Source organism: Fibroporia radiculosa, assembly GCF_000313525.1.
Source record: "Fibroporia radiculosa TFFH 294 genomic supercontigs, scaffold971, whole genome shotgun sequence".
Lineage (NCBI taxonomy): Eukaryota > Fungi > Basidiomycota > Agaricomycetes > Polyporales > Fibroporiaceae > Fibroporia > Fibroporia radiculosa.
The window spans coordinates 101,036-119,626 of NW_012133250.1; the positions used below are offsets into that span (position 1 = coordinate 101,036).

The 18,591-nt window shown below is 49.5% G+C and overlaps 7 protein-coding genes across 7 annotated transcripts; 2 read left to right on the forward strand and 5 right to left on the reverse strand.

Moving 5' to 3' along the window:
* Nucleotides 1–699: 699 nt before the first annotated feature.
* FIBRA_01895 (uncharacterized protein) lies at nt 700–1,313 on the forward strand (the record flags this gene model as incomplete). Its single annotated transcript, XM_012323763.1, has 4 exons — nt 700–834; nt 891–1,042; nt 1,097–1,160; nt 1,224–1,313. The coding sequence occupies 4 exons, from the start codon at nt 700–702 to the stop codon at nt 1,311–1,313; spliced, it is 441 nt and encodes a 146-aa protein (XP_012179153.1).
* A 504-nt stretch (nt 1,314–1,817) lies between these two features.
* FIBRA_01896 (uncharacterized protein) lies at nt 1,818–3,412 on the reverse strand (the record flags this gene model as incomplete). Its single annotated transcript, XM_012323764.1, has 10 exons — nt 1,818–1,925; nt 1,985–2,071; nt 2,129–2,209; nt 2,265–2,436; nt 2,489–2,627; nt 2,694–2,822; nt 2,885–3,007; nt 3,076–3,112; nt 3,172–3,290; nt 3,349–3,412. The coding sequence occupies 10 exons, from the start codon at nt 3,410–3,412 to the stop codon at nt 1,818–1,820; spliced, it is 1,059 nt and encodes a 352-aa protein (XP_012179154.1).
* Nucleotides 3,413–3,717: 305 nt separating this feature from the next.
* FIBRA_01897 (uncharacterized protein) lies at nt 3,718–8,813 on the reverse strand (the record flags this gene model as incomplete). The annotated part of the gene is made up of 11 exons (XM_012323765.1): nt 3,718–3,948; nt 4,002–5,309; nt 5,368–5,504; nt 5,572–6,357; nt 6,410–6,998; nt 7,890–8,020; nt 8,068–8,099; nt 8,147–8,417; nt 8,471–8,502; nt 8,560–8,646; nt 8,701–8,813. 11 exons carry the CDS (start codon nt 8,811–8,813, stop codon nt 3,718–3,720), a joined length of 3,717 nt encoding a protein of 1,238 aa, XP_012179155.1.
* A 1,096-nt stretch (nt 8,814–9,909) lies between these two features.
* On the reverse strand, nt 9,910–10,671 carry FIBRA_01898 (uncharacterized protein; the record flags this gene model as incomplete). The annotated part of the gene is made up of 1 exon (XM_012323766.1): nt 9,910–10,671. One exon carries the CDS (start codon nt 10,669–10,671, stop codon nt 9,910–9,912), a length of 762 nt encoding a protein of 253 aa, XP_012179156.1.
* Nucleotides 10,672–11,873: 1,202 nt separating this feature from the next.
* Nucleotides 11,874–13,479, reverse strand: FIBRA_01899 (uncharacterized protein; the record flags this gene model as incomplete). Its single annotated transcript, XM_012323767.1, has 17 exons — nt 11,874–11,960; nt 12,021–12,056; nt 12,109–12,220; nt 12,283–12,307; nt 12,361–12,418; nt 12,473–12,500; nt 12,550–12,609; nt 12,661–12,764; nt 12,827–12,869; nt 12,925–12,940; nt 12,995–13,006; nt 13,064–13,088; nt 13,146–13,180; nt 13,233–13,258; nt 13,313–13,338; nt 13,389–13,406; nt 13,462–13,479. 17 exons carry the CDS (start codon nt 13,477–13,479, stop codon nt 11,874–11,876), a joined length of 729 nt encoding a protein of 242 aa, XP_012179157.1.
* A 2,063-nt stretch (nt 13,480–15,542) lies between these two features.
* On the reverse strand, nt 15,543–16,700 carry FIBRA_01900 (uncharacterized protein; the record flags this gene model as incomplete). The annotated part of the gene is made up of 5 exons (XM_012323768.1): nt 15,543–15,796; nt 15,849–16,076; nt 16,131–16,358; nt 16,412–16,515; nt 16,576–16,700. 5 exons carry the CDS (start codon nt 16,698–16,700, stop codon nt 15,543–15,545), a joined length of 939 nt encoding a protein of 312 aa, XP_012179158.1.
* A 548-nt stretch (nt 16,701–17,248) lies between these two features.
* FIBRA_01901 (uncharacterized protein) lies at nt 17,249–18,207 on the forward strand (the record flags this gene model as incomplete). The annotated part of the gene is made up of 3 exons (XM_012323769.1): nt 17,249–17,591; nt 17,649–18,024; nt 18,081–18,207. The coding sequence occupies 3 exons, from the start codon at nt 17,249–17,251 to the stop codon at nt 18,205–18,207; spliced, it is 846 nt and encodes a 281-aa protein (XP_012179159.1).
* Nucleotides 18,208–18,591: the final 384 nt, after the last annotated feature.

An 18,591-nucleotide genomic window follows, 5' to 3' on the forward strand; every position in this document is an offset into this window, starting at 1 on the left:
ACGTTTGTCGAATCTTGTTGACGCAATGGCTTTCCTTTTAGAACGATTAGCAGTAGCTCCAGGCTCGGGAAGCTTCGTCATTCACTGAGAACATCATCCCTAGAACGTGCTGGAATTGGGGTGGCTCTTCACTCTATGACGAATTCGGGCCAGAGTCGTCACCGATAACTTCTTGAGAAGTGCGTGCTTGAGCTGCAGAGGTCTAAATATAGCTGACTTTCTCTTCGTTGATCTGTGAATCGTTAGTTAAGAATAGATGAAAGAACAGAGCATCCAGAACACATCCCAATGATTGAACTTCCGGAATGAATCGGACGTTGGTCACGGAGGTCAAATTCGTAGGTCATCCAGCGCAGGTCCACCCACACCTGAATTCAATCATGGCTTATCCAGGGAGATCGCCTTTGTACGGGCTAGGCGTTTCATGGTCAGCTATTGAATGGAACTGCGAGTCTCAGCCCCATTGGATAGCTCTCGAGTGGAGTAAGACAATGTCCGCTCGTTGACATGAACTTCTGGTTGCATATCACCTGTTCCTTTCACTTTCTCCAAATTCTAAATCATGTCGACCGAAGTACCCTAGAATCTGGGGGACCAAAGTCTCTACAACTCAGCTTATAAAAGAGCAGCCAGGTCATTTCTGAGTCTTCACCAACCCACAGCGGTCTACTGTCAGGCAACTTTGTCGTCCTCGAAAAAATGTCTCTCCCATCTGGTGCTTACATTATCAACAGCCTCGGTTCACCAGGTGGCTCGTATTTGGCTCGCGAGTCTGGTGACACACTCCTCCCAAAGAAAGTCTTCGTACTTCCACCTGGCACTGAAGCCCCTACGGTATGCTCCTCTCAGCACACACTGAGCTCTCAGTGCATTTGCTGACGATCATGTAGTGGGTGGTAACGCAGCTTGATAACGGCCGCTACAAACTAGAGACTGGTGACGGATCTGCCGGTGTAATTGACGGCAAAGTCTATGCTATAGGCGTACTGGAATCCCGGGAACAGTGGATCCTCACCTACCAGGATCTCCAGGGTGCTTACACGTGAGCATCCAATGGATACGTACGAAACCAATCACGCTGAAAGTCACTAAATAGTGTTGAAAGAGCTAGCCAGGAGGAGGGCTGGGTGGCCCCTGACGGGATAGGCCCCGATGCGCAGGTATGCCAATTTGATTCAAATTCAAATCCTCGTCTTCTGAGAAAGGTATCACTGCTTGCACAGCTTGAGTCTCGGCCTCTCATTGTAATGCCCAGCGAGCCCCCGCAGTACCTTCCTAGCGAGCTGTTTATCTTCTCCCCCGTTGAGCAGTAAGCAAGGTCTCTCGTTCAAGTTGTGTCACGATATAGTTCGTCAGTCGTAGAGATGTAAGATTTTGGTCTGTAGTGACATTGTACAATACACATGCGCACAGCCCAAGCGCAACGTGATATCAGACGTACCCTCGAATCTTGAAAAAATCCGAGGGAACATACTAATATCAGGCTCCTAGGTGGACTTATCAGCTGGTGTACACTGGACTCGGACTCATGGATCCAACTGAGTCTGGTATTTGAGAGTTCCAAAGTCTACACACATGCGTACAAGTTGTTTGCAATAGACTGAGGTAAATTACCATGATCACTCCGCACACAAGATACTAGACGTATCTCCGTTCAATGAGTGCAGTGGAAGACACGATCAGTCATTGTGGAGTAAATACTATCTTGTGGTAGTTTTGGGATTAACACCGAGGAACAGGACCCAGATGCAGGACAATTGTGCCATGTCGACGTCACTATGCAGGCGATGCAGGCGCGATGCAGGCGCTCTGTAGGGCTACTGCTTTTTTGCTTCGCGCTCCAACTTGCGCAAATACCGCTTTCGGATATTCGAGTGAAGGCCATGAGTATAGCGAATGAACACCATCTTCCAGCCAATCAAATTCTGTTGATCAAAACAAGAGGTTAGAAGTCGTCTGCGAGTTGCGCACAAATCATATTCACCATCAAGTAATCCAGTATTCCATGACTCCAGTATGGCGTGCTGACGTTGGGACGACCAGTCCAGAGAGCGCCGCAAGCTAGACCAACCTATGACGGCGATATCAGCTGAACGCAGCGAGAAGCAGAAGAGAGACAAATGCAAACCTTCTGCAGGACAGCACGGACGTAGTTCTTCGGAGTGGGCGCTGTGATGCTTGACTTACGAATCTGTGACATGTTCGACACCTTTCCCGCACAGTGAGTCTCAGCAGACCACAGCGCTCGGGACCCATGTACGTACCACAAAGTATGTATTCAGGCACTGTACATCAATGCCTTTGTGCTTGACCTCCTCAGCCAGAGAGCTTGTGAACGTGGATAGGAATGATTTAGTCCCAGCATACGTAGCAAGCATCGGAGAAGCGATGCCTGTTCCCGAGAATGAGCCCATATTGAGGATCAGACCACGCTTCCTGCAATGGAAAAATTAACATGAGTGAATCTAAGACAATAGGTCGTACTTACCTATTTACCATGCCCGGAAGAACCATCTTAGTAACCCTGACGGTTGCATTGACATTAATGGTCAGAATGTCTTCTATCTCTTGTGTGGAAGCCTCGGTAAAATAGATGGGAGCTCGGTGTGATTTTCCAACGTTGTTCACTTATGATAGGAACGGGGAAATAGACGCATTAGAAGAAAATTCCGGCCATGGTACGTGTGACGCACCAAGGACACCAATATCCAAGCCCTCCAACGCTCCCTCAAAGCGCTTCCATTCAGACTCGTCGGACAACTTTGAAAAATCCATGACAATTGCCTTCGCTTGAACGTTCTTGTTTGGCGGTGCACTGGATTCTGTCCAAGGCGTCAAACACGACTTAAAATGAGACTGAAATTGAAGCTACAACAACGCATACCGATTTCGTTAACGAGAGTTTGGAGGGCATCCGCATTTCGGGCCGAGACCAGCACGTTGAATCCTTTCTTCGCTAGTTGAAGGGCAAATTCTTTTCCAATCCCTTCTGAAGCCCCCGTCACAACTATGAGGAAGGTCGGGGAGTGAGTCTCGATGCGTGTGACAGACGCTACACGAATTCTAAGTGCGTACCCGCCCAAGCACCCTTGCCAGCACCATACTTCTTCAACTACATCATTGGAAACTTTAAGCGATATCGTAGCATGTAGAAGTGAGAAATGTGCGTACGCTAGTTCCTGGAAGTACGAAGGTCTGCAGCACAACGCCAAACGCCTTGACCGTGAACTTCGCAAACGTCAAGAAACCAAGTGCAAGGAAGAAGAGCGACACGCCAGGACATTGTATCACTAATCTCGCAAGAATATGGTCAGATAAAAATTATAACAGCATTGTCCGAACTCTTACACAACTCGTTGGTCCTTAAGACCTGTGGCAAATAGTGCAGAAGCTGGGAGTCAAAGTCAGACATCTTGATACCAGTTGGGTATTTGCAACTTAAAACCGAAAAACAAGAAGCGGCTGCTCGAGACTCCACGAATTTACTCGCCGGCTATCACAGTGGAAATGGACTGACAGTCGACATGCAACGCGTCGCAGGCGTCATGCTACGCACACTCCCAGACGCGCTCGGTCACAACCTGTCACCAAGCGTCTACCTCACATCCTCGTTCACAAATGGCTATACAATGACTGTTGATCGACTTGAATTCATCCAATCCGTGCAAAACATGGATAGCTAATAGTAGCTGTGTATACAAGAACTACAACAACAGGTCAGAAATCGGGGTGATCAATAGTCCACCTGCTGTGGATCTCTCGGAGCAGCGCCAAATACTTCTTGACCTGCATCCCGGTCGAAATTGGGGGAGTCTCGTCGAGCATGGCAACAACGCGAGGATCGACGTAACGTTTGCCGACAGGGCCATACAAGTTGGTCAAAGCCAGGATCTCCATACAGTCGTCGCCCCATGTTGTAGGCAGATTAAACGCGCGCAAGACCTGAGCCTGCCAATACAGAGTGAATGGGATTCAGTGGCTTAGTATCCAGATGGACTTACTCTCGTAATAGTCACATTGGGAGCATTCGCAAGATCTGGTGGAGTGTGGGTGTTCACGTACTGATCAAAATTGCTCTTCATGTAACGGTACTGCCTCAGCTGCTCCGACATACGAAGCACGCTACTACGCCCTTTCACAAAATCGTCCCACGCCTCCCCTCTACACAATATGGATCGTAGATACGTTCCAACAGCGTTATCAACCTCTGGACTCGCCGATGGTGCCTGGAAAGGTACAGGAGTAGAGTGTTGAGGCGTAGACGGAGTGAGCTGCGCTAGAGTCGAAACTCCACTAGCGCGCGGCAGCGAGGCACTGAAAGGATTAGTAGCATGAGTGGTGAATGCAGCTGTTGATGAAGTAGAGACCGATCTACTCCCTCCGGTCACTGATGGAGTACGCGAGTGGCTGAGAGGATAATGCGTCCTCTCACTGGAGGGCGCATAATCGCCCTCTGGTGTATCGAGTCTCGCCTTTTTTGGTGGAGAGGGCTCTGGGAGACTAGACGAACTTGTATCAAGCATGTGGCCCTGATGAGAAAAAGCTGCTCGTGATGATGATGAGGGCATGTGTGAAGCATCTATCCGCGAAGACGAGGTGTACGTATCCATAGAACGCGGAGCCGATGGCGAAAACTTGGGCGAACTGGGAGTTGGAGGTGGTGCATTGGGCAGGTTCAGGTTTCGCGAAGGTGTTGATGGAGTCAAGAATGAAGTCGCTGTCCGCGAAGGTGTTGACTGTGGCAGGAACGGGTTCGGCGCTTGTGATGGCGTAGGTGGAGGCAAATACGGGGAGGGAGGCTGAGGAAGAGGAGGGGGAGGAGGCTGCATGTACTGTGCGGGGTCCTGGGGAGGTACACCCGAGGATTTATGCGTGCTAGGTGGTCTAAGGGGAGGAGAAGGGGAGGGGGCAGGAGAATACGAGACAGGAGAATATCGCGCTAGTGGGGAAGGTTGAGATGTGGGCGAAGTTTGTGACGTCGGAGACATACGAGAAATCGAAGATCCGCTGGTCGTCGGAGAAGGCTGGTGGGACTGACTGTATTGCATATTATGAGAACCCGAGGCAGAGGATCGGGAGCTCATAGAGTGACGCCTCTTCCGAGGAGTCGGCGAACCATTAGTCACAAGGTCATGTCCACTAGATGTACTGAGCCTGGCTGGATCGAAGGGAAGTACCGGACGAGGAGCAGCAACGGGAGAAGATGTCATCGAGTCTGTCACAGGTGTTAAAAGCTCGCGGCCATAACGAGAGGGGCTATACTGAGGACTTGGTGCTGCAGATATCGGCCTCGCACTGGGGGCAGAATTCTGCAGAACCGATGATAAATTGCTTTTCATATACATCGTGGTCAACAATGAGACGCACATTTTCAACAAACATCTCTAACGTTCTATCTCTCTTGACTTTAAGATTGACCGAGGTACAGTCATTGTCACCCTCAGTTGTCACCCGCAGGAAATACTGGCGGTACTTTCCACGCATTGTGTAAACCTTGGCTGGGCCTACAAAATCATCCCGATGGATTTGGTCGAAGGCCTCGATTTTATTAGAAATCATAAATTCACATACCGTCAATCCTCGAGGGACCTCTCTGAAGTTCATCACATAGTTCCACAGCATCAGCCCAAAATCCGTCCTCGGAATTGTCAGCTGCCTTCAGCGGAATACGAACCTCCGTCAACAAACACTCCGTCTCGCCTGTTCTCTTATCTTCGATTAGAAGTGTTACGGTGCGTAAGACACGGACAGGGGGGGTGAGGACCGGTTCAGTAGACGAAGCAGGATAAGAAGTAGCGTTGGATCTCGGTGCTTGCGATTCCGACCTATGGGAGTATTTTTGTGATCGGCGATGACGTTCAGAAGAGCCAGTTCCATGCTGAGGGGTAACTGGTGACGGCAACGTGGCTGGTTGCGACGAGTTTGACCGCTCGGGCTCATAGCTATTGTAATCATTCGCTATGCCAGAATCATAAGCGTCAACATCATGAGAGTAGTCGTTGCTGCCGGGAAACGGACGGGGATTGTGAACAGTGCTGTTTGCATGAGAAGTGCTGATATCAGCAGGGGTATAGCTAGTAGAAGGACGGGCCTGTTTTTCGCGAATTGAGTGCGATTTAGCATGATTTGGTGCTGAGTACGCTGCTTGGGTGTTATCAGTGTGGGTGTATGCAACACAGTCACTCCCGTGGGTAGTAGCATGAGATATCCGAGCGTTGTCGGTAGAAGAATGATGATCGAAAGCAGGCACGTTGGCAGTAGAGCTACCGTTCGGGGGCTTATGCTTTGCACGACGAGCTGGTGCGGAATCGCGCTGTTTCTCGTAGTCGTGACGATAATAGGACCGTTTAGATTGCTCTGATCCCATGATGTCAGATAATTGAGGGATGATGAAGGAATGTATCGTCACCTTCGCTCCTGTACGTTGATCCAGGCCCCAACGGCCCAGGCAACGGCACAGTATGCGTAGTGGGCTGCTGTAATGCAGTAGATGCACCATTCGATCTATAATCGGAAGTATAGGGCCCGGTCGCCTGCGATGTTGGCAACCCCGCAGCACTGGGATCGTTCACATAATCGTCGACACGAAAAGCAGTTCGAGTGCCTGGTATATCTGTGCCTGTCGTCGAGAAATGAGGGGCTGCAATGGGAGGATGTTGAGTTCGTAGATTGTCATTCCCTTTGTCACGGCGGGAGGATGTGGATCGACGCCTCTCCTTGTCCCTCTCCTTGCCTTTGGAAGATTTCTTTTTGGAAGATTTCTCATTTCCTGGAGTAGTTTGACTCTGGGGAAGCTGTGTGGTTGGGTTAGAGGTGATAGGGGGATGGGATCCGCTTGAACCTGGTACATTGGGTGCATTCCATGAGAAACCCACAGGCTGCCGAAGAACTGCAGTGGTCGCGTTCTGAGATTGCCCACCATACGAAAGCTGACGAGAAGGGCCAGATACAATCCCTATATCATCATCGGAGCCAGGCGAAGTAGGACGGAAGGGCCTCTAATGCGACGTCAATACGCCAACAAGCTTCGAAGCAGAAACCCTGTATACTAACGGGAGATGTTTCCCTGCTCCTGTTATTTTACTTATCAGAATCAGTTCGCAATGCTCAGCGGAGAGAAGTGAGACGCGATCACTTGAGCATCGTTCATGTGCGAGACTGTAGGCGATCTCAATCGTCTACATCTCGCACTACATCTTTTTATGGCTGAGTACTAAACTAACCCTAACGGATTCACATATGAGAATCTGCGATACCACAGCTGGCCGGCGTCGCCAGCAATGGTTTCCATTTATGATCTTGGGTTGAACCAGCTCAGACCACAACAAAAGAGACTCACGAGTCACTATTCATCGCGCTTTCAAGTTCTGAATTACCCTAGGCGTACGGCGTAAGAATTGGCGGGTACCCAAGGTTGCGGAACGACGATGTTCGGGGTGTCGGAGAAGCTTGCACGGAACCTCTGTTTGATTGGAGAGCATTTAACATGGTTCCCCTATGCCGGAGAATGCGAGTGTATTAGAATTTTGGGTATTTCAGATCTGGAGACCTGAAGGAGCTCATCCCGGTTTAAGTTCACCAAAAACGACGAACAAAAGATTCATCAACGACACAATCACGTGAAAGCCGCATGATCGAGATTTAATGACAAGAGTACTCGAAATCTTGCGAGATTTTCGTGTTGAGTGTAAGTACTTAAGTACAAGTAACGAAAATGTTATTATCGCGAAGAAATATTGTTACGGATCAGTCACATTGCAGCTACTCCGAAAACCTGTCGGAATCGCTCATAAATGACAAATGTGAGAATGGTATGAGTTCCGAGCTGTTGAATTGCAGATCGTAGACCATTAGGTCTGCATACACGTTAATGGACTGCAAAGACGCACCCGAGCCCAACACATTCCGAATCCTTTGTAAAATGCCAGCGGACCTTCTCGCTTTAGAATGATCTTGACGCAATCCGAGACTCCAAGATATTCCCGCTTCTTGTCATTCATCAGTCGCACTTTGACAACATCTAGTAAACAGCGTTAGCCGCGCCTTCAGCCTTCGAAGATCACTCACCGACAGGATTAGACGTGATAGAACAAACCAATCTAATTGAAATTATTAAAACGTAAATCGATGCGGGTCCAGTACTTACCCTGCAATCATACTAGCCGTGAAGTGTAACGCTAAACCTTCTTCCATAATTCCTCTTTGTTTGAGCACCTGCTTTGTCTGGTCATACGAACAAATTTGTGAGACTGACAAGATTACACCTCTTGTGGTGCTCGGGACCACTCCGCGGTACAGTGCTCGGAAACCGCCCATTGCCCCGCCTGCGTTATATGATCCTTCTTTCCATGCGACCGAGACGGCATGTCGCATATTTCTATATGGGCTACCTTCTGGATAGTATGCCTGCATTCTCACTAAATTTTGTGTTACAGCCCGGTCCTATAGTATGTAAAAGATATCAACAAACCTTTGATTAAATCGGTTGGGTTGGCTGAAGCCCTACCAAAAGTTAGCGTGTTAACAGCCAAACGCCATGTGAATGACTCATGAACTTACGATCCAATTGTAGAAGCAACTATGGCCGCTGCAGCTTTCAGTCCAATTCCATCTTTATGCAGTGAACCCCTTGAAGCATCATAAATTCTAGGAAACGATCATGTTAGCCATGCACGCACAGAGAGACATTGTGTCACCAACTTGTCTTTGAAATACTCATAAGACCCAAGGCGCAGGCCGGAATAGACAAGCTCGCGGAGCATGCTTGCAGAGAAGCCGTTCATAAGGCTCAAGATGCCTTCGGAACGGGCCATCTCGATACCCACAGTCCAAAATGTGTTTCTTTGTGCGCCGGGTGCTAATTAAATTACAAATGGTTGACGATAACTCTTCATATTGTCTGTGAATGACGCCCACCGTGCGTCCGCAACTGTTGGCGAACCTATGCATTGTATTCATAAGGCGTGAGTCAGCGACAAGCTCTTGAATAGCTCACTTTTATGCTAAAAATGGCATAGTTGAAGACTCCCATTACATTGATAGACTCTACGACTCACATATCCAACGGATTCGTGACGGCGGACGCTGCCATATCTTGTTATGGCACACTTAGTATTAGTTAGCACATATAGGGATGGATCAATCCGCTCACTACTAAGAGCAGCCCCGACAAACTTCAGGAAATACTGCGAATCGCCGCCAAGTGCTGCATGATGACTCTGGCCATCGCTTAACATAGTGCTTGTCCGCTCTCAAGATTATGAGAGAGAAGCTATGGCTGTGTATAGCAATGTCGAAGACAACGTGTAGGTAATGGGTCGAACGAGGTCAGGTAGATGACTGGCAAGGCACCCGAGCAAGAAATGCGCATCTTGACTTTCGTCGAGCCGTACGCGGAAGAGATGCATGGACTTGGCGCCCTCCCGAGTCAACTGACGCGACCTCGTGATCGCGTTTCAAGCGTCTCAATTTGGCATCCGTGGTGGCGAGCCTGAGGCCGACATTCAGGCGACACACGTATTTATGTGAAGCGAATCCATCCCCTCCAGACTCTCATCAGAGCGCATACTACGACTTGCGCGTCACTTGTTCAGCATCAGTTAGATGCGATATTAATCCCATTGAGCCGTTCAGCAATGTCAGCACGTTTTGAACATTTTTGGTGAGCACCGGGCAGCTTTTCATATCAAGTAGATTTTCTGAACCTCAGTATCGAATAAGTCTCATTCTCTCTCGTCATTGCCGCTACCAGCATGTTCGTATGTCATTATGTACGTAGATTAGCCGCGCTCATGCATCACGTACCCGACGTGAAATCATAGCAATGATAAGGCACTGATTTGTAACGATGAATGGTACGTCCGGCGACTGGATGATGGAGTTACAAACGAGCTCACCTCGCCGTTGACTCTAGGTTTGCCTCTCTAGTAGATTATTCAGACAGCGAATAACATGTCCGGCACATTCTTCGACTATCGCTTTGTCTTGCTCTTCGACACGGGAGAGCAATCGGCCAAACCGATCTGGGTGCCATCGCCGTAATGCTGCTCGGATTCGTTCTTTCCGTGATTGGCCCTGGGAATGAACAGGAGATAGGATGAACATGGCCACCCGTCCCGGCCTGATATCATCCGCGGATCGTGGTGCAGTGAATACCGGCCAGGGTATTGTCTCGAAAGTCAGTGTCTCCGCTGACCCTGCGTTCGACGCGATCGTCGCCCATCGAGCCTCGTAGGTATCCCATGCACTCCGATCTGCCCCATCGTTTCTCATCTTCATTCTTTCGCTTTCTCTTCCTCGCCGTCTGCGTTCTCTTGCCTCATCCTCTGCCTTTTTCCTCTCATATGCTAGCTTGCATCGCTCCGTCGCCAGTCGTGCTGCTCGAAGCCGTCGCATTTCTTCCGCAACAACCCTTTCCGCCTCTCTTTGCCATCGTTCTGCCGCTCTCCACGTCTCCTGCGTGAGGCGTAGATCTCCAAGCTCGACAGTAAACACTTCGATGAATTCCACAGGATGTGAAGGACTATCGATGCCATTCCTCTGGAAGGTTTCGGTCTGCAACCGTGAGGGTCCTTGTCCTTGTTGCTGGTGAACCCATCGCAGTGTTTCTTCGTTCTTCCTGGTTATATCTGCGGCAGTCTGCTCGAGTACCCATGCACAAGTCTGAGCCATATGTTCCCAAGGAACCTTCATCGGATGAGCGTGGTCGCAAGTGTCTAAGGTAAATGTCTTGTGAGGATAAGCAAGGCGAGGGGACTGGCTTTCGGTGGTGGAAGAATGTGATCTCGGAGGGTGTGCGTCGCGGAGACCTCTGCGAAGATGAGACGACTGTCGAGGTGGCTGGTGATATACAGTCTCTGGAATGTCGAATGACCAGTTCATGTTCAGGTTTGTGGGCCTCAAGGTATAGGGCAAGTGCGACTAATTTCGTTTGATTGGCTATTCAGCAGCCCTAGCTATGGGGAAGAAGGCAGGTGATAGGGGAGATCCAACGAACGAGGGAGGTCAATATGTAGCCCGAGGGCCCGGGATCAATGAGACTCACGCTTTGGCCGCCTGTGTTGCGGACGCAGCAATTTGGCCTATCCTGCCTCCTTGCTTCCGCGTGTCCGCGATGGCAGTCTTCTTGGTGCATGGTTCCGCACCTTTATCTCTTTCGGCTCTGGCTAGGGCGTAAGGGTTCCAGTCGCATACCATATGCCATGCTCGTTGCTTCTCCAGCACCATGTTTTAGACTGATCAAGGTAATGTAGGTCAGAAACCTAGAATCTCAAAGCGCTGTTTCATCGTTACTCTCAGGGTGATTGATCCATCGAATGGGGTTCGACTGGATTGAGTTTTTGAGTTGCCTAGTCAGAACTTAGCAAGCCTTCGATATCCACAGACTAAAGGTACATTCCGAATGCTCGGTACCTTTGACACACCTGCAGGATTGCATGCTCGTTATCAGCAGATGTAAATGAACGACACGAACGTTGCACGCTCATTAGCTTCCCTCATCGGGCGATGTCGTGATGATCACAGCATGGGGAACGACTCGGTCAACATGTTATGCACTTGGACATTCACGAAAGTGCATGTTGCACGAGTGGGCAGCAGAGTGAAGACATGTGGCTGGCACTGCCACGTTCATGTTGACATTAATTAAAGATCCCGTCCTCGTGTATATCTTTGTGACTCTCGTTTATATTGTGTAAGGGTATGGCCCTGTGTAGATAACACGTACACGAAGGTACACACCTATCTGAGTGTGGTAACAAATTGTGTATATTTCAAAACTGTATGTCTTATGTTAGGGGGATCATTACGTCGAATGAACTATAGTAGAAATGACGTAGGCCATGCTTTTATCTGACCATGGGTAACACGACCGATTAGATGGCATTAGGTTCGTCTGCAGAACTCGTCGCAATAGGGTCATCTGCAATATAGTCGACCGTCTTGTCGACTGTGATTTGCAGCTGAGCGGAATGAAATTTAGTCTATATTCCTTGTACCATCGCATCCTGGGAATGACATACCTTAGTGCTGGTGAAATCAACGGTATCTTGCATCCTCTGCTGGGAGCGTCAGCTTCAATGTAAGAATAACCTAAGAACTGATCCGCACAGAAACCCGCCTATCTCTCCCGGCTAAATGGTGTGATAAAATAACTGGAAGACGATGTTCAGATCCTGAGCTTGTCATATTTTGTGCCCTCAAAAGCTTGCGAGCGTTCATCCTATGTGCGATGACATTAGCCCAATAGCGGGCGAGCCTTCGACACAGAATCGGAGTACTTACGATGCCAAAAACGAGTTGGCATAAACTGGTGATATCAATCCAGCGTCAAGCAAAATCTGCCACTAAGGACAAACTCACGTTTACTAATCGCGAAGTGGAACGCAAGGTAAATAAGAACGTGGGGTTTCACGAGCCACTGCGAGAGTATCTTCAGTTATGACGTCATGGAGCCATGATCTTTGTCACTCACGAAGATCAAAGACAAGACGGTGATCACACTAGAAAACATCAGCCCACGCACATTCCTTGCGAATGCAACAAACTTACGATGTAAGTAGACCGTTCTCCACAGTGTAAAGAGTCACAGAATTCAAGACACGATCCAGCCTAAACGACAATAGATTCATCTTATAAAAATCACAAATGTTGGTCACGCACCTCCCAGTTCCGCCATGACGACTTTTTCGAAGATACAGACATAAGCCACTGGTGATCATAACATCAACAGCCGCCGACAGCGCCAGGCCCAGAGTGAAGAGCCACTATTTCATCATCAACCGCCATGGGTTAACATTCAATCCGGACTGGGTGTCATACCACTTACTCGATAATGAGTGTAGAAATCATAAAAGCTCTCTAATCGTATCCTGCAGCAACTCATTTAGAAAATTGAGTTGATGATAAGGCGGTGCAATAACGAACAATTCAATGGAAGTGACTAGCGAAAAAATTCGTGTTACAATTCTCAGATGTAGAGACGGAGTCAACTCACTAATAGCACAAACTGTGAAGAACAGCTGCTCAATCGCGCACCGGCTTTCCATAATTCAATACGACTCACCGACTCGACCCAGTGCCAAAAGTGTCTTTAATTAATTTGATGAAATGAGATCATTGACTTATGGGGTATATTAAACACATACCACTGGTACCGTGAGGAAATAATTGCCTTTGCTCACTGGAATGAGATTTTCAGCGGTTGATTCTGATAGTGACACTGAACAGCCTACACTTCAAAAGCCGATACGAGAAGAATCTGCATGAAGCGGGTAAGTGGTTTTTCTGCAAGGAAACAAGTATAGAGACTGACAGATGGACAGCAATAGTCGTAATGGCCTGCAAAGGACATCGGTAAGTGAACGGTTTTGATAATAAATGTTGCGCACGGTCAATGCAATTGTCAGCTGAACACGGCTGTCAGTTCAATGTAAAACGCATATACTAAATCACATCACATACACCAGCAGCCCTAAACATTGGCGATATTGCCCTCGGGTCATGTAAGTTAACAAATATAGAAAGACGCACCAAAAGACGTGATCAGTGATATTTGGGTTCCCAAAGCTATCTACGAAATACATCCAATCGGCCGCCCATACCATGCATGTATGTAAAATGTCCAAAATGCTTGAGGGTGTCGCACCGCCAATGTCAGTAATTTGAAAAAGAGATTTTTTTAAAACAGGGCATACAAGACCATTCCAACCTGAGGGAGACCATAAATGCGCGCGCTTGTATACGCGAATACTCGAGGAAGTAACACACCACTAGCTTAAGGATGGAGTCATCATTTTCAAACAGGCGGAAGTAAAGGATAGTCTGCATGGAGACAATGCCCGAGAGGCTTGTGCAGCACATGCTGTTAGAGACGCCGACGCAACCCAACAACAGAGCACTCACGCCGTTGCGACCATGCCCCCCAGGATCAAAGCACCCAAACTGGTGTGCAAATTCGCGCTGGTCACTTCCACCATCCTGTTGATACGGCTGGAGGACCAAAAGCCACCATACACGGAGAGGGAAAGAGTGTGTAGAGGAAGAGATACAGATACAGATTGCAATCCAAGTATCCACCCACGATTATGCGGGCGGTGACAGGGCTCCGGACCAGAGAGATCTGGCCGATCCCGGCTCGGAATCCCAAAGCCTCGGCCGTTCGTGAAGACTCGGTGACGGATAAGAATTGGACTGTAAGAAGAGTCGCGCCGAGCGCAGCGCATCATTTTATCCCATCTGAAGAGCCTGAGACTCTGCGTCAGATGGAAATAAATAACGCGACCGTACCTGGAAACCTCGTATTGCTCCACTCAGCGCTCCAAGGTAGAAAAAAAACTGTGCAGCCCACCTTGGAGAGGAAAGGGCAATCCGGGTAGCGTGTCAACGAGGCCATCAGGAAGGACGAGCATGCGTGTATTCGGCTCTTGTCACTTACGTACCCAACATCAAGCCATCGACATATAACGCCTGCAAGATCCTCGACATGCAGCTGCCAATAATAATGATGTGATCACACCGGCGACCGCTGCGAAGCTCGGGATCGGATATAGTACTGTACATATCTCTTCATCATCATGACAGCACCAGGTCTAACACGTGTTTGGATCTGGGCACAGCTGTAAGAACGTCCGTAACAGGGACGAGCTGCTATGAACACATCTGCGGCGCACGTATCGGCGTCGCCCCGTCAATATATTCAGACAACGTCGACCACGCTGGGACGAACTGCGACCGCAAGCTCCAGTCAACGTTAAAACTTCTGTGCTGCGGTGCTAAGATTCTCTGTCGGAAAATCCATGGACGCCTCTCGGCAGCAGTCCAGAGCTCTTTTTGGAGTCTCCATGCGCCAAGGATGAACTTATTTTAAACCTGCAGAAGCTCAACGTTCCAGCAACCGACGGCGTCCATGCCAAGCGAGATCAGAACTCCAGCGCACGAGCCTTGACACAAGCTACACGGGATATACTGCTTACCATAAGATTGCACCCAGCACGCATCCAAATTGCATCCTCGCACCCAATTGCACCGTCCGAGCCTCCTCCTCTCGCTCTCCCCCGAGTCAATTCTGACAAAATAAAAAGACATCACCAAATTTGCTACGCATAAATCGCAACCCCGGTTGGCTGGGCGATAATGAATCAAGCGATGAACCTTCGACTCTGGATCTATGGTGAAATTGAAGTCGTAGATGTATTGCACAACAGCATCACGAGTTCTAAAAGCTAAGGTTAGACGTGGTGACAGTGAGAAGTTATAATTAGCCGGGGCAAGCGCCACGGATCCATAGAATGTCAATATACTGTAGTGGGGTACGAGTCCGCAACGATGACGCCGTGTTATCCATTGCTGGCCAGCACCCAGCATACAGTGGTTGCAGTGCGAGCGTCAACGCCCCGAGCGCAGTCGAGACATGATCATGAAGCCCAAGACTCAAGGCAAATAATATTGGTAGCATTCAACCAACCAGCGAATGATATTGCAACAAGTAGTGATACACAACAACATCAAGACATCACATATGTTCATCCAAAACCCAGACACACTCAGAGCCCGCCGCGCAGACGAAGCACCAAGTGGAGAGTGCTCTCCTTCTGAATGTTGTAGTCAGAAAGGGTACGTCCGTCCTCAAGCTGCTTCCCGGCAAAAATGAGACGTTGCTGGTCCGGGGGAATGCCCTCCTTGTCCTGAATCTTCGCCTTCACGTTGTCGATGGTGTCGGAAGACTCAACCTCGAGGGTAATAGTCTTTCCCGTCAACGTCTTGACAAAGATCTGCATACCTCCACGGAGACGGAGGACTGAAGAGCAATAGATGAGCGCCACATTCACTTGTATACTGACAATACTCACCGAGGTGAAGAGTGCTTTCCTTCTGGATGTTATAATCGGACAGGGTGCGACCATCTTCGAGTTGTTTGCCAGCGAAGATAAGACGCTGCTGGTCCGGGGGAATACCTTCCTTGTCTTGGATCTTCGCTTTCACGTTATCAATTGTGTCAGAAGACTCAACCTCCAGCGTGATCGTCTTGCCGGTGAGCGTCTTGACAAAGATTTGCATACCACCACGCAGACGAAGGACTAGATACATAGCATATGAGTATACATGCAATACATTAATAAGCAAGTACATACCCAAGTGGAGAGTACTCTCCTTCTGAATGTTATAATCAGAAAGAGTGCGACCATCCTCGAGCTGCTTGCCGGCGAAGATGAGGCGCTGTTGATCGGGAGGTATGCCTTCCTTATCCTGGATCTTCGCCTTCACATTGTCAATAGTGTCGGAAGATTCAACCTCCAACGTAATGGTCTTGCCCGTCAGCGTCTTGACAAAGATCTGCATACCACCGCGCAGACGAAGGACTGAAAAAGAGTCATCAGAAGCGGGCAGCGACAACGTATGCATGAACACCTACCCAAGTGCAGAGTACTCTCTTTCTGGATGTTGTAGTCGGAGAGGGTGCGGCCATCCTCGAGCTGCTTGCCAGCGAAGATAAGGCGTTGCTGGTCAGGAGGGATTCTGGATCAAACCAATGTCAATTCAAACGTCTCTAGCTGCCATTCGCACAACGATACTGACCCTTCCTTATCCTGAATCTTGGCCTTTACGTTATCGATGGTATCCGACGACTCGACCTCGAGCGTGATGGTCTTGCCCGTGAGGGTCTTCACAAAGATCTGCATGTTGCTGGAGGAAATAGTCATGAGCTTCGAACGACGAATAGATGAAACATCGACTCACTTTGAGGTTGAAGGATTGAGACGAAATCAACGATGGTGGTTGAAGAAAGGGAGCTGCGGGGCAACCAAGCGCTCTTATGCGGCGCTTCAGGGCGATGACCGATCAATCGAGCTGCATCTTATCGCAGCCTACTACTTACAGTATACCACGCAGCCTACCCCAATGACCGCTGTCCGTGTATATTCGCCATCGACTCTTAGAAGCTTGCGCAGCAATCATGTTCTGGTGCCATGCCTACGCCCACCATCCGGAGCTATGCGAGAACTTTCGAGCTCTCTGAAATCGCCCACAGTGTGTCGTGTCCGTCAGCGTCCTTGTCTGACTGAGCGAGACTTGTACTGCGATTCGGAGCTTGGTCAGCGGCGGAAACCCCATTCCTAGCACGCCATCGTCGTCTTTCCCAAGGCAAATCCAGATATATAAACAGCATGACCGCATTCCCGTTGGCACGTCCAGCATTCCTGGCTCACAACCATCTCTCATCTCAACCGCCTTTGCTACAGCCAGTATCATGTCCACCACTATCCCCGCCCAGAACACTGTTGCTGCTGGGCTTATCTACTTTGCTCCGCCGCCAGATGGTTCTAAGCCGTACAATAACGTCAACGCAGATCCAAGCACCGGCCAACCGCGCAGAAATTGGCTCGACGATCCGCATACGGTTCAGATAGAAAATATCCGCGGGAAGGAGCACGAGTTCACACTCGACACCACTGGCTTCCAATTCTATCGTCGCCCCGCTACGCACAAGGCGTTCACGGATGATAAGGAAATTGAACGAGATTACTACCCCGAGAGCATCGAGTTCGTGAAGGAGCTGACGGGCGCGAGCCGGGCAGTCGTATTTGACCACAGTACGTCTCGGATCGACGTCATGTCTCTTTCACGCACACACTCACACTTTCGACCAGCGATTCGCCGGCGGCGTCCTGGCGAAATTGACGACTCTCCCCAGAAGCGCCAACCTGTTCCCCTCGTGCACGTCGACCAGACGACGGCGTCCGCCATCGCACGCGTACACCGACATCTTCCTCCTGTGGACGCGCCGGATCTCCTTCGACGCCGCTTCCAGATTATAAACCTGTGGCGACCGATCTCGCACGCGGCATATGATTGGCCACTTGCACTATGCGACTACCGCTCCGTTGACCCGAAGGTGGACCTCGTTCCTACGACACTCAAGTATCCAGACCGGGAAGGCGAGACGATGAGCGTGCGCCACAACCCGAACCACCAGTGGAAGTACTTGAAGGGCATGGAGCCTGATGAATTTGTGCTTATTAAATGGTGAGTGCCCTTCGGCGAAGTCTAGTGGAAGTATTCATTTCTGACATGGTACATAGCTTCGACTCAAAGACTGACGGCGTCGCCATTTTGACACCGCACACTGCGTTCGAGGATCCGAGTACGCCCGCGGATGCGGCTTTACGGGAGTCGATAGAGCTGAGGTTGCTTGTATTCTATGACTGATGCGGCCTTGGGAGTTGCATTGACCGCCACAGCTCGGAGATATGTACAATCACAACCGGTTCGGGTGCATTGGATACTGAATACTTAGATTTACCATAATTTTTGACGAGCCCGAAACTTGGCTGGTGAAGCTGGGGTGGTGGAACGCATCCTTGTCAATACTCACCGGTCTGTCGAATGAGCCAACTCCCCGTACTCCTCACTATTACGACAGTTGTCTGCAGCTGATATTAGCTGATCATCTAAGTCACTCTGTACAGCTGGCTACATGCTTCCGGCGGGTTGGGTACGTCTGCGATCTGTCCCGACGCTGCTCCTGCAGAACGGTCATCATGTTCAAGCGTACGTCTTAACCGACGCATCAAGTGCAGCGCACGGAATACT